Genomic DNA, 18,779 nt, shown 5'->3' on the forward strand with positions numbered 1-18,779 from the left:
AAACTGACCTAACAGGATTTCTGCTGAAGATAGGCCAGGGTGATCGAATATCTCTTGGAAATGGTGGAGGATGAGGAATCTGTGGAACGTTAAGCATTCTGGCTAAACGGACTTAGCAGAATTTTTACTAAAATTGGGTGATGCAGAGATAAACATGGAGGTCCAAAAGTTGAGGTCCAATTGAAAAGTTCAGAGGAGCCTGAGTAGAGTATGTTGCTGTTAGGGAAAAAAAAAAAAAAAAAAAAAAAAAAGTGTGTGTTCCCTAGCATACCTGCCCAAGTAGCATCTTAATTACCCCCACTGAAACAAGCTCACCATCAGGAGGATTTTTCCACAGCCAAATCCAACTCTATTCCCTCTGTTAATTCTCAGACTGTCCTGGGGCTAGGGAGTTGGTAAATATGACAAAGTACAGTGCATCAGCATGGAGGAGTCAAGAAAATGCTACTCTTGAGTCTGTCTTTTTCCACAAAAGGACAGAAGAGAAGCCTCTGCAATCACTACTTCACAGAGTTTTCTGACACTGAATGATTCCCAAGGTCCCTCTGAACATTAATTAAGATGTTCTTGAAAGAAGGTTGGAGATTTTAGGTAAGAAACGTTACTCTACATGAGTGTGTGTGCTTGTGGGGTCTGGTGTCCATGTATAAGAGTAAGGAAAGAAAAGTGGGTTAAAAAAAATCCAGATAGAATCATTAATATTCATAAATATATTTTGAATAGACATAATGTAATAAGTACACAACATGCTGCATTCCAGGGCGAACCTTCAGTGACAGACAGCACAGCTAAGAGATATCAACAAAGAGGATATTGTGGACCTACGCCGGAAGGAGGTAACCAATCAATGTGCTTCTGTCTCTCCCTTTCCCTTCCACTCTCTTTCTAAAAAATCAGTAGGGGGAAAAAATATCCTTGGTGAGGATTAAAATAATAATAATAAAAAGAGGAGATTGTGAAATGACAGGCGTTAGTTTTATTTGGAATAGAAGAAAAGACAATTTGTTTCCTGGTACCTCTTTACTAGTAATATACAAAGAGGGATTTTTCTCAGGTTTATTTCCTGCAGACAGAGCTCCTCAAACTGGTCGAAAAAAAATATTTCTTATGCTAAAGTTAAAACAAGTGAGAAATGAAATCAGACCTTCAAAAAAGAAGTTAAAGAATGATACAATGAGCACCTAAGTACCCTTTCTTAGATTTAAAAAAAAAAAAAATGTTATAGCAATGACTTTTTTTTCCTGTGTCTTTATGTGCCTTCATGTTTATATCTTTTTCTTTCCAGCCAAACTTACCATTTATAAGCAACTTTTATATTCAAGCGGGCCCCTAAAGCTAGAGCTCTGGTTCTCTCCATTCCTCTGTGCCCCGAACATAAAGGTCACCTTCTCTGTGCAGGTTTCTCTGAGCCTCTTAGGGAGAAACCATCCCCCTCTCTCACACAGCTCATCTGTCTTCAGATGGCTCCCACCACTTCCATATTACTACTAGATAGCCATTCCACTCCTAGGCACTTACCCAAGAAAAATGAAAACACATGTTCACACAATGCACTGTACATGAATATTCATAGCAGCTTTATGTGTAATAGCTAAAAAGAAGAAGAAAAAAATCCAAATGTTCATCAACAAGTAAGTAAATAAGCAAACTGTGGTATATGCATACAATAAAAAGGCATGAAATACGGGTATACACAAAAACATGTTTGAATTTTGTGTGTGAAAGAAGCCAAGTAAAAAGAAATTGCATATTGTGGGATTCCATTTCTTGAATATTCTAGAAAATATAAACTAATAGACAGTGACAAGAAGCAGATCAGTGGTTTCCTGAAGAAGGGGGGTGGGCAGAGGGCACAGATTACAAAGGACACATTGGCAATAACTTCAGGACAGCTATTCAGGTGGTGATAACTCTCACTGGTTTTCAGACCTATTCCTGCCTCTATAAACCTGAATCTATTAAGGGGGAGTAAACACTTTCTGAAATAACACTTTTCATTTTTTCCAAGCTACATGAGGAAGAGGAAACATGACTCAATGGAGTTGGGAAATGGCACCAGGGTGAGAGAATTTATATTTCTGGGACTTACTCAGTCCCACGACCTGAGTTTGGTCTTATTTCTTTTTCTGTGTCTTGTGTACATATCAACTCTGCTGGGAAACTTCCTCATCATGGTCACCGTGACCTGTGAGTCTCGCCTTCACACCCCCATGTACTTTCTGCTCCGCAATCTTGCCATCCTTGACATCTGCTTCTCCTCCATCACTGCTCCGAAGGTCCTAGTAGACCTTCTGTCGAAGATAAAGACCATATCCTATGCAAGCTGCATGACCCAGATGTTTTTCTTTCACCTCCTCGGTGGAGCAGACGTTTTCTCTCTGTCGGTGATGGCCTTTGATCGCTACATAGCCATCTCCAAGCCCCTGCACTATCTGACCATCATGAGAAGGGGGCGTTGCACTGCCCTCATTGCAGCCTCCTGGGCCGGGGGCTTTGTCCACTCCATCATCCAGATTTCCCTGTTGCTCCCACTCCCCTTCTGTGGACCCAATGTTCTTGACACATTCTACTGCGATGTGTCCCAGGTCCTAAACCTCGCCTGCACAGAGACCTTTGCCCTTGAGCTTCTGATGATCTCCAACAATGGCTTAGTCGCTACCATGTGGTTTTTCTTCCTCCTGGTATCCTACACGGTCATCCTGATGATGCTGAGGTCTCAGGCAGGGGAGGGCAGGAGGAAAGCCATCTCCACCTGCACGGCCCACATCACTGTGGTGACTCTGCATTTTGTGCCCTGCATCTATGTCTATGCCCGGCCCTTCACTGCCCTCCCCACAGATAAGGCCATTGGTGTCACCTTCACTGTCATCTCCCCTCTGCTGAACCCCTTGATCTACACTCTGAGGAACCAGGAAATGAAGTCAGCCATGAGAAGACTGAAGAGGAGACTGGTGCTTTTCTGTGGTGGAAGAGAGTAAGCATCTCCCACCTCTTCTTCACCAACAACTCCTTTCATAATTTTTCCCATAGAGTCATACTTCTGTACTCAAATATATTGTGAATAAGCCAACTATATTTACTAGGTAACATTTTCTTTTCCTGTTTAAGTAATAGATTACTAATAACCCACGCTTCTGGTAAGCATGAAATAACTAGTATTATAGGATTAAGCTAATTGATATATTTCCACTTAAGGACAATTATATGGCAGTGAAGAAATTCACTGAATCCAACCCCCTTTTCAAGAGCTAAGCCTAGGAATAGAGTGATTTGCTCAAGAGTGTGTATAAATTCAATTGCTGAGTTGTCTTCAGCTACTCAATCGATTGCTGTTACACCATGTGAATGTAATTTATTACATTACTAGATCTGTCTATGCCAAATCCTATTCTAGAAAAATCTCATGATCAGTGCCTCTGAAATACACCTACATGGGTATATATAGCTTATCACAGATTAAGACATTTTCTCCATTGCCCTAACTGGTTTGGCTCAGTGGATAGAGTGTTGGCCTGCAGATTGAGGGTCCGAGGTTCAATTCTGGTCTAGGGCACATACCTGGATTGCAGGCTTGATCCCCAGTAAGAAGTGTGCAGAAGGCAGCTGATCAGTGTTTCTCTCTCATCATTGATATTTCTGTCTCTCTCTCCCTCTCCCTTCTTTTCTGAAATCAATAAAAATATATTTTTTTTAATTTCTTCATTTAGTTAAACTCCATATGGTCTTATGACCTAAAAGGTACATAATGTCTGTCCTCCTGCATTCTCACCAGGAAAGAAAAAGCTTGAGAGGATTACCTATAGTGGACTAACAGAATGTATCTTATGCAGTAGTAGACATGTCAGATTCACAGTCTTGTGGAATGCTTAGACCAAGGCAGAACCTCAGGATCCCACACCAAGAGCAACCCATTCTCACTATGCAAGAACTGATTTCTGCAGTTGCTGCCTTACCAGGGCCAACCTCAAATGGGCTTCACTATTGAGCATCTACACATTCTTCTTACCAGAGAGAGAGGGGACATGTTAAGTAAGATAAAACTCTAGCCAGTCTATCTTCCAATCTGCTGGTGTTTGTGAAAAGGCAGTCTAAGCTAGCACTTTCAACTGAGGAAGCACGATAAAAGTAAAGTAAAAAAGGAAAGCATTGCTGAAACAGGTTTGGCTCAGAGGTAGAGCGTCGGCCTGCGGACTGAAAGGTCCTGGGTTCGATTCCGGTCAAGGGCATGTACCTTGGTTGCGGACACATCCCCGGTGGGGGTGTGTAAGAGGCAGCTGGTCGATGTTTCTCTCTCATCGACGTTTCTAGCTCTCTATCTCTCTCCCTTCCTCTCTGTAAAAAATCAATAAAATATTTTTTTTTAAAGGAAAGCATTAATAGCTGAAAGCTCTGGGATCTGAGTTAAACAGACCTGGCTCCAGATCCTACCTCTGCCATCCACCAGCTGTGAGCAAAGTATTGTATCTCTTCACAGTCATAGTTCACCTATATAAAGGTACTTGTAATACTCATCTCCTGGAGTTATTATGAAGAATAAAATGAGATGATACATGTAAAACATATGATGCCTGGCAAATGATAAATGCTCAGTTAAAGACTAGTATCATTACTAACATCATCCTTTTTTTTAAAATATATTTTATTGATTTTTACAGAGAGGAAGAGAGAGAGATAGAGAGTTAGAAACATCGATGAGAAAGAGTCATCAATCAGCTGCCTCTTGCACACCCCCTACTGGGGATATGCCCGCAACCAAAGTACATGCCCTTGACCGGAATCGAACCCGGGACCTTTCAGTCCCCCAGCCAATGCTCTATCCATCGAGCCAAACCAGTTTCAGCACTACTATCATCCTTATTGCAGTGTTATACTCTTCTCCTACATTGTTCTCATTATTTAAAAAACAAACAAACAACCTGATGGGTCCTGGCTGGTTTGGTTCAGTGGATAGAGTATGGGCCTGTAAGGGCTCGATCCTCAGTAGGGGCCCTCAGGAAGCAACCAATCAATGATTTTTCTCTCATCATTGATATTTCTCTCTCTCTCTCCCTCTCCCTTCTTCTTTGAAATCAATAAAAATATATTTTTTAAAAACTGGTGGGGATAGAAAGCATGGGAATGTATATTGAATTCAAAGCATCTACCATCTTAAAATGTCTGGTTTTCTGTCATTAAAACATGACAATAAGTTTGCTTGTTATTTATATAGCTTAGAGAGTTGCTCTAAAGCTGATGAGATAGAGCATTGGAAAGATTCATATCTAAGAATTTAATGGGTCCAAGATAAATCCTGGATTTGAGAGTAGGAAAAGGACAGCAGACCAAGATGTGAGACCTAGGAGACAGGAAAGAGCTGAATGAGAGTTAATCAGAGAAAAGTGAATGCTGAAGACAAACTTCACTGATGTCCCTCCTGGGATCTGGACTGGTCCGACAAGCGTTCATAAACTAACTGGCTCAGTTGTTCGCCATTCCCTGTCTCCTGATCTATTAATTCTAACTCTTTACAATATTAACTTACTTCCCCTAATATGCAAAATCTAAGAATAATTCTTACTTTTCATCAGGTAGCTCTGGTCTCAAGAGTCCCCAGGCTTCTCTTTTTGAAATTGCTATGAAAAATGCGTAACACAGGCCACCTTATAGTCCATTCCATGAAATGTGTCCTTTCCATGCCTTCCTATCTCTTGTGACTCACTCAGACCAGATTTTTGTTGCTATGTCAGAACTGGGTGGCACCAAAGACTTATGGGGTCTCAATCACTGTACCTCAGAAGCACAATTCCTGTCACAGCACTCTCCATGAGGCTTCCTAAAACCCTATGTAAACACACAACATAACTTGATCCAATGATTCAGGGGAAGGGGAAAGCAATTGCATTGGATTACAACATATATCATTTGTCTGAATGGACATAAAATCACAAGCTGGGCTGCATTCCTCCCCACTGAAATCAATTTTTGTCAGTTGTTTAGAGCGCCATCCCCATGCACCACGTTTGCAGGTTTGATCCCTGGTCAGGGCACATTCTACAAGAATCAACCAATGCATGCTTAAATAAGTGGAACAACAAACTGATGCCTCTCTCTCTTTCTCTCTCTCAAAAAAGAAAAAAGTCAACAAATGCAACAAAAAAAAAAGATATCAGTTTTATTTCTTAAGCTTTGCTGCTAAGAGCCATTGAAAAGTCAACACATTCTGGGCACACACATGGCTTTTAAACTGCCTTTTCCTGCCTTGCTTCCTGAATCAAACATGTTAGCAGAAAACATTTCTGGCTGCCCATATAACCTAATTCTGAAGAAATTAAATTGATGAACATCAAGATCTTGTCACTATGCTACCTCTAAGTGAGCTGTGGATCTCAGAGATACAGACTAACATAACTGCATGGGGCAATGTACCCATCACGTGAACTGAAATTGCATGTATAAATCTACACTGTCCAGGCATTGAAAGCTGCCCTGAGGGGCGCCACAGAGCTTTAATTTTCCCGTTGCAGCCTTTTGTTGAAGTTTCATTTCTCGGCAGGTGGCAGCCAACCTGCAGAAAACAATGTAGGTGCCCAGGGCATCATCACACTCTGAGCAGCACTGCTCCAGGTCAGAGTTTTCAAGCTGCAGATCCTGAACTTCTAAGGGGTGTGATGCCATTAGTAGGTCTGAACATGTATTTTTTTTTTTTTTTTTTTTTTACGTAAATGAAATAGAATAGTCTAGGGCAGAATAGCAAAATCACAGGATTAATCAGATATATTTTTGTGAGGAGAAATCTTGCATCCTTGGTGTGGTTAAACATAGCCCTTTCCTCCTAAGCAAAGGGATAATGTACTACTGTCTCATGTCCTTTGTCTAGATTAGGGGTGTCGAACTCAATCAGAGAAGGGGCCAAAATCTAAAATCCAGCCTAAATCTCGGGCCGAATGGTTTACTGAACAGTCATAAACTGTCATTGTGATGGAAACGCAGTGGAGTGCAGTGATGACAGCGCGGTGCGGGCCACATTGCAAGGCCTGGCGGGACGGATTTGGCCCACGGGCCTTGTGTTTGACACATGTGGTCTAGATTAACAGATATGTTCTCTACATATACACATGAGATGGGACAGAGAGAAGATGAGGAGGAGAAAGAGGACTCATGACATTTTAATGACTCCCACAGAAACACCATTGAGTTGACCAATCAACTTCCACATTCATACCCAACCATATTCTATGTGCTCATTCCTTCATTGGGCTTCTCAGATTGGCCAAAAATATATTTGTTGGTGTGCAGCAGAATTTTAATAATGGTTTATGGGTGCTATGAGATGGAAAGGCTAAACATCGCTGACCTGGAGATTTAATAAAAATACAAAGTTCCAGGCGCCATTTCCAGTAGATTCAATAGTTCTCTTATGGATACCAGGAACCTGCACTTCCAACCAGAACCCCCAATTAGTCTGATGTAGGTGCCCTGGGCGTCACCACACTCTGAGCAGCACTGCTCCAGGTTAGAGTTTTCAAGATGCAGGTCCTGAAACTCTACGGGGTGTGATATGCCATTAGTAAGTCTGAACATGCATTTTCTTTAATGAAATAGAATAGTTCAGGGTAGGATAGAAAAATCACAGAATTAATCAAATATATTTTTATAAATTGCTCCTTGAAACCTTTATTTCAGACATACGCACTGTGGTCTTGATGTAAATAAAGTGCATTTATTGGCGTGTGTTTCAGTGGAAAAGGTTTGAAAGTCACTGGGCTAGGATGTCCTGTCTTGTTCCCATGCCCGCAGTCCCCTTAAATATGCAGCAGCATACTTCACACTCCGCTCCAGCCCCCATGCTAGATCCGTCCAATGTCAACATTCAGGGAATGTGTAACAGCCACTAAAAGGAGCCACGTCCTGGATCCTGAAGGTCAGCGAGCCTCTATGACTGACTAAACCAGACGATTCATCCAGTCTAAGAAAGTAGGGGTGGGGGGAGGCCCCCAAGGACTTCAGCACCATCAGAACCAACTTCCTGGGCCTGAGAAGTCACACCATAAAGCCATGTGACTTTCAGAAACACAGTGAAGTTGTTTCCAGGTCTTCTGATATTGAGGCTGAAGGCCAGAGAGTATGATAGACATTGTATCCAAACTGTCATGGGCCGGCACTTGATGTTCTTTAAAGATGATAATAGGAAAAGGGGAAAGTCTTTTTAATTTAAATAAAGTATTATAATTTAAATAAAGCTGTGGGCTTGGAGTCAATCCACAAAGGAGGGAGGTGGCTTTTGGGATATCCCTCAACACAGTGGTAGCCCAAAGCACGGTTTAGGGGGAAGAAGGCGGAGGGCCCAGCACACCCACCTGGGTTTGCTCGCTGGCTCTAACCCCTGGGTAAGACTGATCATTGATCATCTGTGCTGAAAAGTTGCAGGACAATTTAACATGTTTATTCCTGATATAAAAGAACAATCCTGTACAGAGGGGGAAATACCTCATTCACTTATCCCATCCTACTATTTACTCATTTACTAGTAAAATCTCTAATCCGACTCGCCCACCATGAAAAGAAAAGAAACTGGTTCCAGTGCTTTTGTGAGGTCCACAGTGGTGAAGGTGTGAGAACTCCCAGTACTCGGTCCTCTTGATGACTTTCATGTGGCTCCAGAATTTCCGCTGACCAAAGATGAAGACTGGACCTTCCCGCCCAGGCTGAGAGACAGGCGTCCTGAGTTCAAGTGTTGGCTGCAACCAACAGTAAGTTTGCTCAGCAGCCTTCCGTGTTCCCAGATGGGCGCTTTGAGCGGGGTTAGGGTCCTCTTAGGGACACGGCTCTGGGCTGCTGGAAGCGATGCTCGCGTTACCCTTTGTTTCAGTCCCTCTGGGCCAGGGTTGATGGGCGTAGCTGAGAGGGGCGCTTGCTCGGAGGAGCCAGGCTAGAGTTTGGTCAAGGAGAAACCCTTTGTCGGAGAGATACCATGAAAAACCTGCGGGGCTGTTTGAACTCTGCCACGAGCATTTAGTTTTTCAAGAAGTATTTTTAATTTAGGTATCAGTGGACTTGGAGTTCATCAACAAAGGCGGGAGGGAGCCGTCGGGATATCCAGCTGAATGGTGGGTGGCATCTGGCAAGGTTTAGAAGCGAGCAGGAGGAGGGCCCAGGAATGCCGCTCTGACACCTGCAGGCAATCGCGCCTGCGCAGCGGGGCGCCTGCACCTCCCCAAAGTTGCCACACGGGGGCAGCCTAGTCCGCTAATCTTCCGAGGCGCCCAGGCTAACGGAGATGGTGTGGTGTGTGTGACAAAGCGTGGCGCCCGGGACGAAACCGCAGTGTCTCCTGCTTCTTTCTTCCCGGAGCAAAAAGCAGTATCAGGCTTACAGAAGGAAACCCTACTCTAAGGTTTAGCAAAAGGACTGGCTCCACTGGGGCTCGAACCCAGGACCTTCTGCGTGTAAAGCAGACGTGCTAACCGCTACACTATGGAACCGCACGTGTGTCTCCTGCTCGCCAAAATAGGATAACTCCACACAAAGACCTTTTGCTTTCCGCTGTGGAATGAGGCTGAAAAGTGTTTTCAGGCAATCTTTGTAAAAGAAAACATTCAAAAGAGTTTCAGGCTCTCAAGCACAGCTCCGACTCACGCTTCTCCTTGGCACAGACGACACGATTTCTTGGAGAAAAAAAATCGTCCCCTGTCCCGCCAGCGAGCAATCCCTGGTGGACGCCACTCCTGCAATGATGTAAATATCGCAGGAAACCTTTGAGTTGGTAGGCTCTGTGGCGCAATGGATAGCGCATTGGACTTCTAGACAGGTTAGAGGCATTCAAAGGTTGTGGGTTCGAGTCCCACCAGAGTCGCTTTTCTTTTGATACTCGGGGGGAGGGAAACTAGAAGTAAAAAGAAAAAAAACATTACTCATTTACTAGTAAAATCTCTGATCCGACTTGCCCACCGTGAAAAGAAAAGAAACTGGTTCCAGTGCTTTTGTGAGGTCCTCAGGGGTGAAGGTGTGAGAAATCCCAGTACTCAGTCCTCTTGATGACTTTCATGTGGCTCCAGGATTCCCGTTGACTGAAGATGAAGAAAATAGCAGGATGGGATAAAGTTAATGAGATATTTTTCCCCTCTGTATAGGATTGTTCTTTTACATCAGGAATAAAAATTTTAAATTGTCCTGCAACTTTTCAGCACAGATTATCAATTGATAAGAACAAGCCAACTACATCTGTGAGTGGTATGGTGGATATAGCCTTGCCTTCAAGGTTTAGTGGGTTTTGTATCTTTTGGGGTTCAAACCCCATCTCTGCTTGAAGCTATTCTGCTTTTCCAAGCAGAAACAGAATTTTTTTTTTTCCCCCCAAACTCCCAAAGATTTAACCATGGTGAACTATTTGTGTGTCTGGTGAGCAATCCTAGAGTTTTCTCCATGTGACAGTAGCCAAGACAGTTAAGTGACGATGCTATTCCAATCTGAACGTTAGTGACTTTTTGCCAGACATGGTCTGAAAAATAGAAAACGATGTGCGTGAAACTATACTACATTGTGGGGGGAGCACACTCACTGTGCCATGAAAACATTCACTCTTTGAAATTAATTCTTTCTTAAGATCCTGCTCTGTGCCAAGTACTGTTCTAAATCCTGGGACTGTGAGAATGCAGAAATAAAAAATGCAAAACTAAACAAAAAATAACAGTAACAAAAAAAAAAAAAAAAAAAAAAGACAGGGTCCCAACCAACAAGGTTACTGCCTGGAGGCATTTTTTATGACAGAGTGACAGAGGGGAGAGATGGTTTATAAAGAAATAAGTAGAGTTTCAAATGGCAATAAACACTGCTATAAAAAAAATAAAACGGGTGGCATAGAACTTTCTCAGAACAAATTTGTTTCCATTTGATGATGGAATCATTCACCTTGACAGGCATGTTCTCCCCTTCTCTCTATCAAACAAAAACTCCCAAAGACCAATTCTACCCCTCATCCTATAATACACCAAAAGCCTTCCCTGACCATTGGCCCTCATCCAACTATCTATTCATTCATTCAGCATCGGTTTTTGAGAGCTTGCTTTGTGCCAGCCACTGACCCAGGCATTGGGGACATTCAGGGTGTTTCTGTCCTCACGGCAGAAACATTCTAGAGGAGAGACAGACCCATCAAACAGGTGTCCCAGGTCGGTTGTGATGGATGCAGCAACACTGACGGGCTCAGAGCCTCCAGTACCTGGTTCCACCTGGCGATCAAGCAGGTATCTCTGATCCCTGCCTCTCTTTACAGATGGGATGGAACTTCTAAAACAAAGGTGGGAAGAGAATGGCAGGCATTTCAAGTGGGAGGAAAGGGAGGGGTGACATTTAAAAAAAAAAAGGGGGGGGGGAGACTGTGGTGTGTTAAAGGAAATACAAAGAGCTCCAGTTAACTGTCCCTGTGCTAAGCAGTAACAAGCTACTGACATATTGTACTCAGTGTTTGTTGCCTGTCAATCTAGTCTGTCCTGGGAGAACAGGAAACAGGTCATCATGCTTCCTGCATTCAAAGCTGTACTCAGCAGCCATTGTGAGCGCAGTACTGTTGTGAGAAGCTGAGCCAAAGGCTCACGAACTCCCCCCAGCATTGACCCGGCGGACCCGGAGGCTCTCTTGAGGGGGAGGGGAAGGAATTAAGTATACTTGGTTGAGCCCAGACTTGTCATATGATTCTTATAGCTCCATATCTTTATTTGAGGGAACTGTACCTAATTCATTTGTGATTTTTCAACACCAGCAACTCTACAGAACCTTGAGGCCTGGAGGGATTTCCTGCTAGGAAGGAAATACTGGCTTTTAACATTTCTCTGCTGGGATCTGGGATGCTTGATCTGAAAAGCTGTCTATGTGATCCCAGAAGGTGGAATCATTTTAAAGATGACTTTTTGTTGTTGTTGTTGTTGTTGTTGTTCATTTAATTTATTACAAGAAATACATGCTTGCTTTTTAAAATCCAATAATACAGGTGTGCCTGAAGAAAAAGGTGAAAAAACCCTCTATTTTTAAACATCACATATATATACACACATATATGCCAAATATATTATTAGATATAGTTTAAGGATTCAGATACATATCTTTTTTTTTTCTTTCATAACTATGATACCGTACACGTTGTTTAGCACCTTGTGTTGTTTTTGCTTAACATGGATATCTTTCCGTGCGGATCACCTTTTCAGCGTCGCTCATAGTTCCCGGCACAGTACATTTCTGCTTGAAAGAATGCACATCTCGGGGTTCGCCCAAGTGAGGGTGTCCCTGAACTCCCAGGAGGACTGAAATGCCCGTGAGGCTCCGCCCCGCCCCGCAGGGCTCCTTTCCAGAGTCCTCACCCAAAGCCTGCAGAAATGGTGTGGCAAGGAGGAGCCGGACGAATGAAAAAACACAAAACATTGACTCATTAATCATGTCTGAGACACAGCGGCCCAGGGTAACAGGACTCCCCCCAACTATACATTTCAGCCTGCTGCTTGTCTGATCAAAACCTTCCCAATGAAAGCGGCAGGAAAGGGTCCGGGCCCTGGCGCACGTGCCCTCCCGTGAGCTCGGATTCTCTCTCCTCTCCGAGCCTTCGGGGCGCAGCCGCCACGCTCAGTCCTGAGGCCACCCCAGCCCCGGGGGACGGGGCGGCTCCTTCTTTCTGGCCTCGGCCGAGTCCTCCGGGATCCGCAAGGGCGGGCTCCCTCCCACCAAAGCTGGGACCCGGCGCTTCTGTCCTTCCCGACTTCCGCCCCAGTGAGGCCCTGGGGCCTGGTCTTTGCAGCTTTGCAAACTTGCTCGGGCCCCGGAGCGCGGCATGCCCTCCGTGAATGTCTGTCCGATAAACTGTGGGAAGCCTCATCCATTACTCATAATGCTCCACCCACAAGACGCGCCGGATCTGCAAAGATTGGAATTAGACCAATATCGGGCTCCTTTTCTCCAAACGCCCGCTCAGTTTGATTTTGAACTTTCACTTCTCCGAGAATCGGCCAAAACATTCAGAATTTTAATTCCATGGGAACAGAATGCGACCACTTCACTGCAGATTAGTGTGAAGCAGGGGTTCCCAGCAGGGCCCGGATAGCTCAGTCGGTAGAGCATCAGACTTTTAATCTGAGGGTCCAGGGTTCAAGTCCCTGTTCGGGCGGAACTGTTTTTATACACACACCCCACGCTCTCGCTCTCTTGGCGGTGGATGAGAAAAACCTGCCAGCCCTCCCAGCTGGTTGCTCTGAAAACCAAACCCAACACCTCTCACCTGCAACCCAGACGTTTTAGCCTCCACATTACCAATACCCAATAGTCCGATTGGAGTGGGAGTTACTAAGGGACTGGGTGGAGATCGTTACGAGGCTTATGATTTCTTTTTTCTTTCTCTCTCTTTCATTTTTTTTTTCTTTACTTTCTCTGGTTCATGGTTTTTTTTTTTGTTTGTTTTTCTTTAAACAGGTTCAAGCTATTAGTTTCCGCATTGCTGTACTAAATACGGTAGTCTTTAGTTGTTTTCATGTGCCTGCTAGGATCCTAGGAAGACACGAAAGACGGGTCTGCAAAAGGATCTGCCGAAACCCGGGATCGAACCAGGGACCTTTAGATCTTCAGTCTAACGCTCTCCCAACTGAGCTATTTCGGCGAGCTTGGAGGCACCTCTGATGCTGGTCGGGACACTTTTTTTTTTTTTTTTTTTTGAGCTTAAAGCTGGGGACAGTGAATATTTCACTAGGTCGCCCTAGAATAAAAGACCCGATAGGAGAGAGCCTGCTTGGGCTCACTGAGAAATAAAAGTCAAAGAAGTGAGCCAAGGAGGGGCTGCTACTACCCGCTCAGGGAGAGTCAGAGAAAAGGGGGCCTTGGAGGCAGATTCAGGGGGTTTAGCCTGGAAGGAGCTGCTGCTGCCATGGCTCCCCTGGTTGCAAATCTCCTGGGATCCCTTGGAGTTTAGGAGATGCAGGTCTGAGAGGGAAGAGAGGCGTGGGCCTGCTCCCGGAGGGAAAACAAGCTGTTTAGGAATTGAAAGGGGGGCGGGGGGGGAGAGAGAGAAAGTCCATCATCTTCCTTTCCATTTCTAATTTCGCCTTCCAAATTTAGCTCTGAGGTTTTGAACGCTGTGGATAAGAAAATATGCCTTGTAATGGTGAAAATTAATCCAACGTTTCTCCCCCACCCCCCTCTCTATTTCCCCATACCAGCAATTTTCCATAGAAACTACAAAGAGATAAAAGCGCAACCTCTAGAGATGAGTGGGGTCTCTCTTCCAGTGAATAAACGCCGTCTGCGGGGTTGGCTTTCCTTCGCCCCACTGTCGTCTTTAGCAAAATGCTTTCTTCCACCCAAGAACCCAGTGGTTTGAAGGATGAAGCCCCTCATCAGCTAGCATCTTGGCAAAGATTACATTTAACGTGCCCAAAGCACTACTTTTCAATTTTGCCCTTTTCACCAAACGCGGTTTTGTAGGAGGTGAGGGAGGGCTGGACCTCACTCCTCTCGCCTGCGAGGAGGCGGAGAAAGCATTCCTTAAGCGCGTGTTCCGTCGCCTTTGCCTTGAAGCCAGGGGCTCATCATCTTAAGAAAGTTTTTTTTTTGTTTGTTTGTTGTTGTTTTTTAATTAGGATCCAGTCCAGAGCCTCCAAATTTCCCTCTCTCCTATCACCATCCCAAGCTAGTGGGGGCCACCCTGGGAGCCTGGGGACCGTGGAGAAGAGGAACTAACGGCCCCCCTGAGAAAGCCGCTCAGACCAGAGTTTCTGAGTGTCTTTGCCCCGGGTGCAGGCGTGGGTAGGCTAAGAGGTGCGCGCCCCGTTCGAAGCGGAGCGAGGATACGATGTGCAGGAGTGGCTTGCGACTCAGTTTAATAAAAGTAGTTACATTTGCATTTCAGGGAAACAACGAATAGGTATATACTTTGTGATCTCAATATTTGTGAATGCTTATGCTAATAAAAATGCTTGCCAGCCTAGGGGGGGCTTCCGATCCCCAACCTCACCGACCCCCCACTAAAATCTGCCCCAAAGGAAAGAAGAAGAAAAAAACCACACCAAACGTCATTCGCCCTGTGTCAACCCGAGCATGTGTGAGTGGGACCGTCCACAGGGTGGCGACCTATGATTTTGTCATAAAAAGTTGAGTACTGTCGGAAAGCCGTTGGTGGTGGCTCCTAAAAGCGCTGCCGAAACCCGGGATCGAACCAGGGACCTTTAGATCTTCAGTCTAACGCTCTCCCAACTGAGCTATTTCGGCGGCTCCTGGGCGGGGCTACTCCTCCGTGTGTGTAGTAAACATTTGTTTCATTGTAACAAACTAGATCTGCATAATACAGAGGTCTGACTGGAGTTAAGCATTCGATAAAAATCGCAGAGGTGAGAAGACAGGGCTCTTGTTATAAGCTAGAAGTAATAATTAATTTTTCTTTTAGCAGTTTTTTTTATTAACTGCTCTGTGATCTGCTTTTCTCCTTTAAAAAATAAATCGTGGACTTCTTTTCATGCCAGTTGTGTAGACTATTTCATTCTTTTTAACCCATACACAGTATTGAATTGTATGCATATAACACAATCCAGTTAAATTCCTAATGATGGACATTTTTACTCCCCTGCAGTTTTCATTATTAAAAACAATATTTCAATGATTATTATTTTGTATTTATTTGATATTCTTCTGAGAAGGCAGATTTCCCAAGGTCAAAATATAGGAACATTTTGAATTTTTCACTTATTGTCAAATTGGACTCTGGAAATGTATGGAAGAGGACAATAAGGCAATGAGTAAAGTCTTCAAATGTGGACTTACAGTGTTACCACCAGGTGCGGTATACATAGTCATTGTATCTCTTTGTTAAAAGCATTGATTTGCTAAACTTAAATATTTAAAATATACCTCAAATTTTGTAATTCCACGTTGGCATTTAATTTTTTTTCTTTTTTTAATATATAGACATTTGCCTAACTGGTTTGGTGGATAGAACGTTGACCTGTGGACTGAAGGGTCCCAGGTTTGATTCTAGTCAAGGGGATGTACCTTTGTGTGGGCACATCCTCAGGAGTTGTGCAGGAGGCAGCTCTCTCATTGATGTTTCTAACTCTCTATCCCTCTCCCTTCCTCTCTGTAAAAAAAAATAATAATAAAATAAAAAATCAAATATATATATATACACACACACACAAACACACAGTTAAAGAGTGGAATTGGGTCAGACTTCTCTTAAACTTCTGGAAGCAAGCGTGGTTTAATAATATCCCCTAATATGCTAGTTGTATTCCATCTCCTCCCATTTCATAATTTTGCATCCTTTGTGTTTGTATAACCAAGTGGGGCAAAAGTGGGCTTACAGTGCTTCGTATGGAAAATAACACAATAATTAATGAATAATAATATCAGAATAAACTGTTTTATGCACTCACAATTATAAACCTACTTCTGCCTCTCCCTGTATATATAATTGAACTAGCCTTGGCCCTGCTGATGGGGCTCAGGTCTATATATGTCTAAGCTGACCAGATGGTTTTAATGTGCAGCCTCCCTCAGCATCCCCTGCCTCAGTTCTCACACAAAAATGTAGTGGTTACACATAAACCCATGTTTCAATCGCTTGCTCAACCTCTCCACAGGTACCTCAATATGTCCAAGAATGAACCCATCTTTCCCTCTAAACATATTTATCTTACAACCACCTTCCATCTAAGTTTTCCAAGCCAGAGAAATACAAAGTCCTTCCTCCCTCGTTCTGCTCGTCACCCATAATTGTATCCAAGTGCCGGTCATTTCAGTTCAATATTTCTGGAATCCCTCTACTTTTTCTCATTCTCAAATCTTTTCCAACCTCTTCATTGATTCTCCTACTACAAATTTGTTTCCTGGTATCCCTCATCCAGCTTAAAAATTTCCCACTGGCTCCCTTGCTGAAAAGAAAAACCAAGGCTTCTTTACATGGTATATCAAGACTTCCCTAAGGGGCTTTCCCGCTCTTCAGCATCACGTCTGTGCTCTCCCTTCACTCTAAACTCTCAGCATCCATACAGCCATCCGCATTCAGGATGCATTCCTTGACTTGGCTCGTCATCTTTGTCCGCGCAGCATTTTTGCCATTCCCCTTCTACTAACCTCCATGAAAACTGCAACTCTACTAGAAAATGCTGATACCATCTCTTAACAAGAATTAAGAAACAGCCGAAACCAATTTGGCTCAATGGATAGAGCGTCTGCTTGGGGACTGAAAGGTCCCGGGTTCGATTCTGGTCAAGGGCATGTACCTTGGTTGCGGGCACATCCCCAGTAGGGGGTGTGCAAGAGGCAGCTGATTGATGACTCTCTCTCATTGATGTTTCTAACTCTGTATCTCTCTCCCTTCCTCTCTGTACAAAATCAATAAAGATATTAAAAAAAAAAAGAATTAAACATTCTGAGGGCATGTACAATATCTATCCCCTCACACCACTCAAACTGGATTGTAATTCTTGGTTTACCTGAGCTCCTTCTTGCCATTTGTATCCCTAAAATATATTACATAACAGACTGGAGTAAATGTTCAATGAATGAGGACATTCCCAGCCATATCTCAAGGCCAAGTGGTTTTTTACTAACTTCTAAAATCACGTGGTTGCCTGCAGGTGTGGCCCAGCATGGACCTATGAACCAGGAAGTCAGGGTTTGATTCCAGTCAGGGGCCAGTGGGGGGCAAGCAGAAGGCAGGCGATCAATGATTCTCTCATTATTGATGTTTCTGTCTCCCTTCATCCCTGAAATCAATAGGAAACATATTTAAAAATAAAATCACCTGGTCAGACGCAGGAGATGTGACCTTGGCAATGCTGTATATTTTGAGTTCTTTAGTTCTTGCCTTTAAGGATGCCTCATCTGGCCACCCTAGCTCCTTCCCCTGAGAGATTGCTGTGAACTAAAAGAGGGGCACTCTACTTGAAAAGAGTAGAAGGGAGAATCTGAGGAAAATACAACCAGATTATTTTGTGAATTTTGGAAGAGAAAGCCATAAGAGGCTTGGAATGCTTCCCTCAGGGCAGGGCAGACTATTGGGCAAAAGCTTTACAAACTTTTAGAAGCCAGCTCTAAATTTTAATGACAATCTTAGATTTCATAAGGTATACTGTTAATGTGAGTAAGTTCCGAAGACTTTTTTTTATGCCACCTTGTAGGACTACACGTTGGTTTTCACTCATCTTGCTGGAAGTCAAGCAGACCTTGAAATGTATGGGTTTAACATTTTTGTGGGACTTCAGAGGTCCCTCACAAGCATAGCAACTTGTAATTTTGCTGAGTCATCAATTTTGAATCCTGAATGTGATCGGACCTCTCAGGATCCATATCCCATCCCATCCCAATGTCACAGTAGTCCATTAAAGGACTAAAGGAGAGAGTATTAAAATGTTTACGGTACATTTGACTGCTGCTAGTGGAGGAAATTATATACCGCAGTGGTATTCAAGATTGCAGGACACAGCTCTAACAAATGTTTACTAGGATGATTTTTAGCTCCCTCCAAAAAACATTGCTGAAACTTAACATCTAGTCCAGCATTGGGAATCAGGCAAATGACTTAAACAGCTAAATGGCCTCCCCAGAACTAGGCTAGAAAAACATCCCTGACAACGTAGCTGTTGTTGTGGGCACTAGAGCCATGAGACTTGAAGGAGCCCGAGGCCAGACTTCAAGAATGCTCCTTCCTATAGGTGGACCCCTTCTTCCCCATATCCCCCGCAATGGCACTGTCCACATTAATACGTCCCTGGAGCCGAAACAGGTTTGGCTCAGTGGTAGAGCGTTGGTCTGTGGACTGAAAGGTCCCT

The 18,779-nt window shown here is 43.8% G+C and overlaps 1 protein-coding gene and 5 non-coding genes across 6 annotated transcripts; 3 read left to right on the forward strand and 3 right to left on the reverse strand.

The window, feature by feature from the left end:
- The first annotated feature begins 2,036 nt into the window (after positions 1–2,036).
- On the forward strand, positions 2,037–2,978 carry LOC118713146 (olfactory receptor 4D11). Its single transcript, XM_036427527.1, has one exon. It carries the CDS (start codon positions 2,037–2,039, stop codon positions 2,976–2,978), a length of 942 nt encoding a protein of 313 aa, XP_036283420.1.
- Positions 2,979–9,388: 6,410 nt separating this feature from the next.
- TRNAV-UAC lies at positions 9,389–9,461 on the reverse strand. The gene has a single exon. It is a non-coding gene; the product is annotated as a tRNA-Val (tRNA).
- A 284-nt stretch (positions 9,462–9,745) lies between these two features.
- On the forward strand, positions 9,746–9,832 carry TRNAR-UCU. Its single transcript is given in 2 exon segments — positions 9,746–9,782; positions 9,797–9,832. It is a non-coding gene; the product is annotated as a tRNA-Arg (tRNA).
- A 3,224-nt stretch (positions 9,833–13,056) lies between these two features.
- Positions 13,057–13,129, forward strand: TRNAK-UUU. The gene has a single exon. It is a non-coding gene; the product is annotated as a tRNA-Lys (tRNA).
- A 413-nt stretch (positions 13,130–13,542) lies between these two features.
- TRNAF-GAA lies at positions 13,543–13,615 on the reverse strand. The gene has a single exon. It is a non-coding gene; the product is annotated as a tRNA-Phe (tRNA).
- Positions 13,616–15,146: 1,531 nt separating this feature from the next.
- On the reverse strand, positions 15,147–15,219 carry TRNAF-GAA. Its single transcript has one exon. It is a non-coding gene; the product is annotated as a tRNA-Phe (tRNA).
- Positions 15,220–18,779: the final 3,560 nt, after the last annotated feature.

The sequence above is a fragment of the Pipistrellus kuhlii genome, unplaced genomic scaffold, assembly GCF_014108245.1.
Source record: "Pipistrellus kuhlii isolate mPipKuh1 unplaced genomic scaffold, mPipKuh1.p scaffold_m20_p_9, whole genome shotgun sequence".
Taxonomy (NCBI): Eukaryota; Metazoa; Chordata; class Mammalia; order Chiroptera; family Vespertilionidae; genus Pipistrellus; species Pipistrellus kuhlii.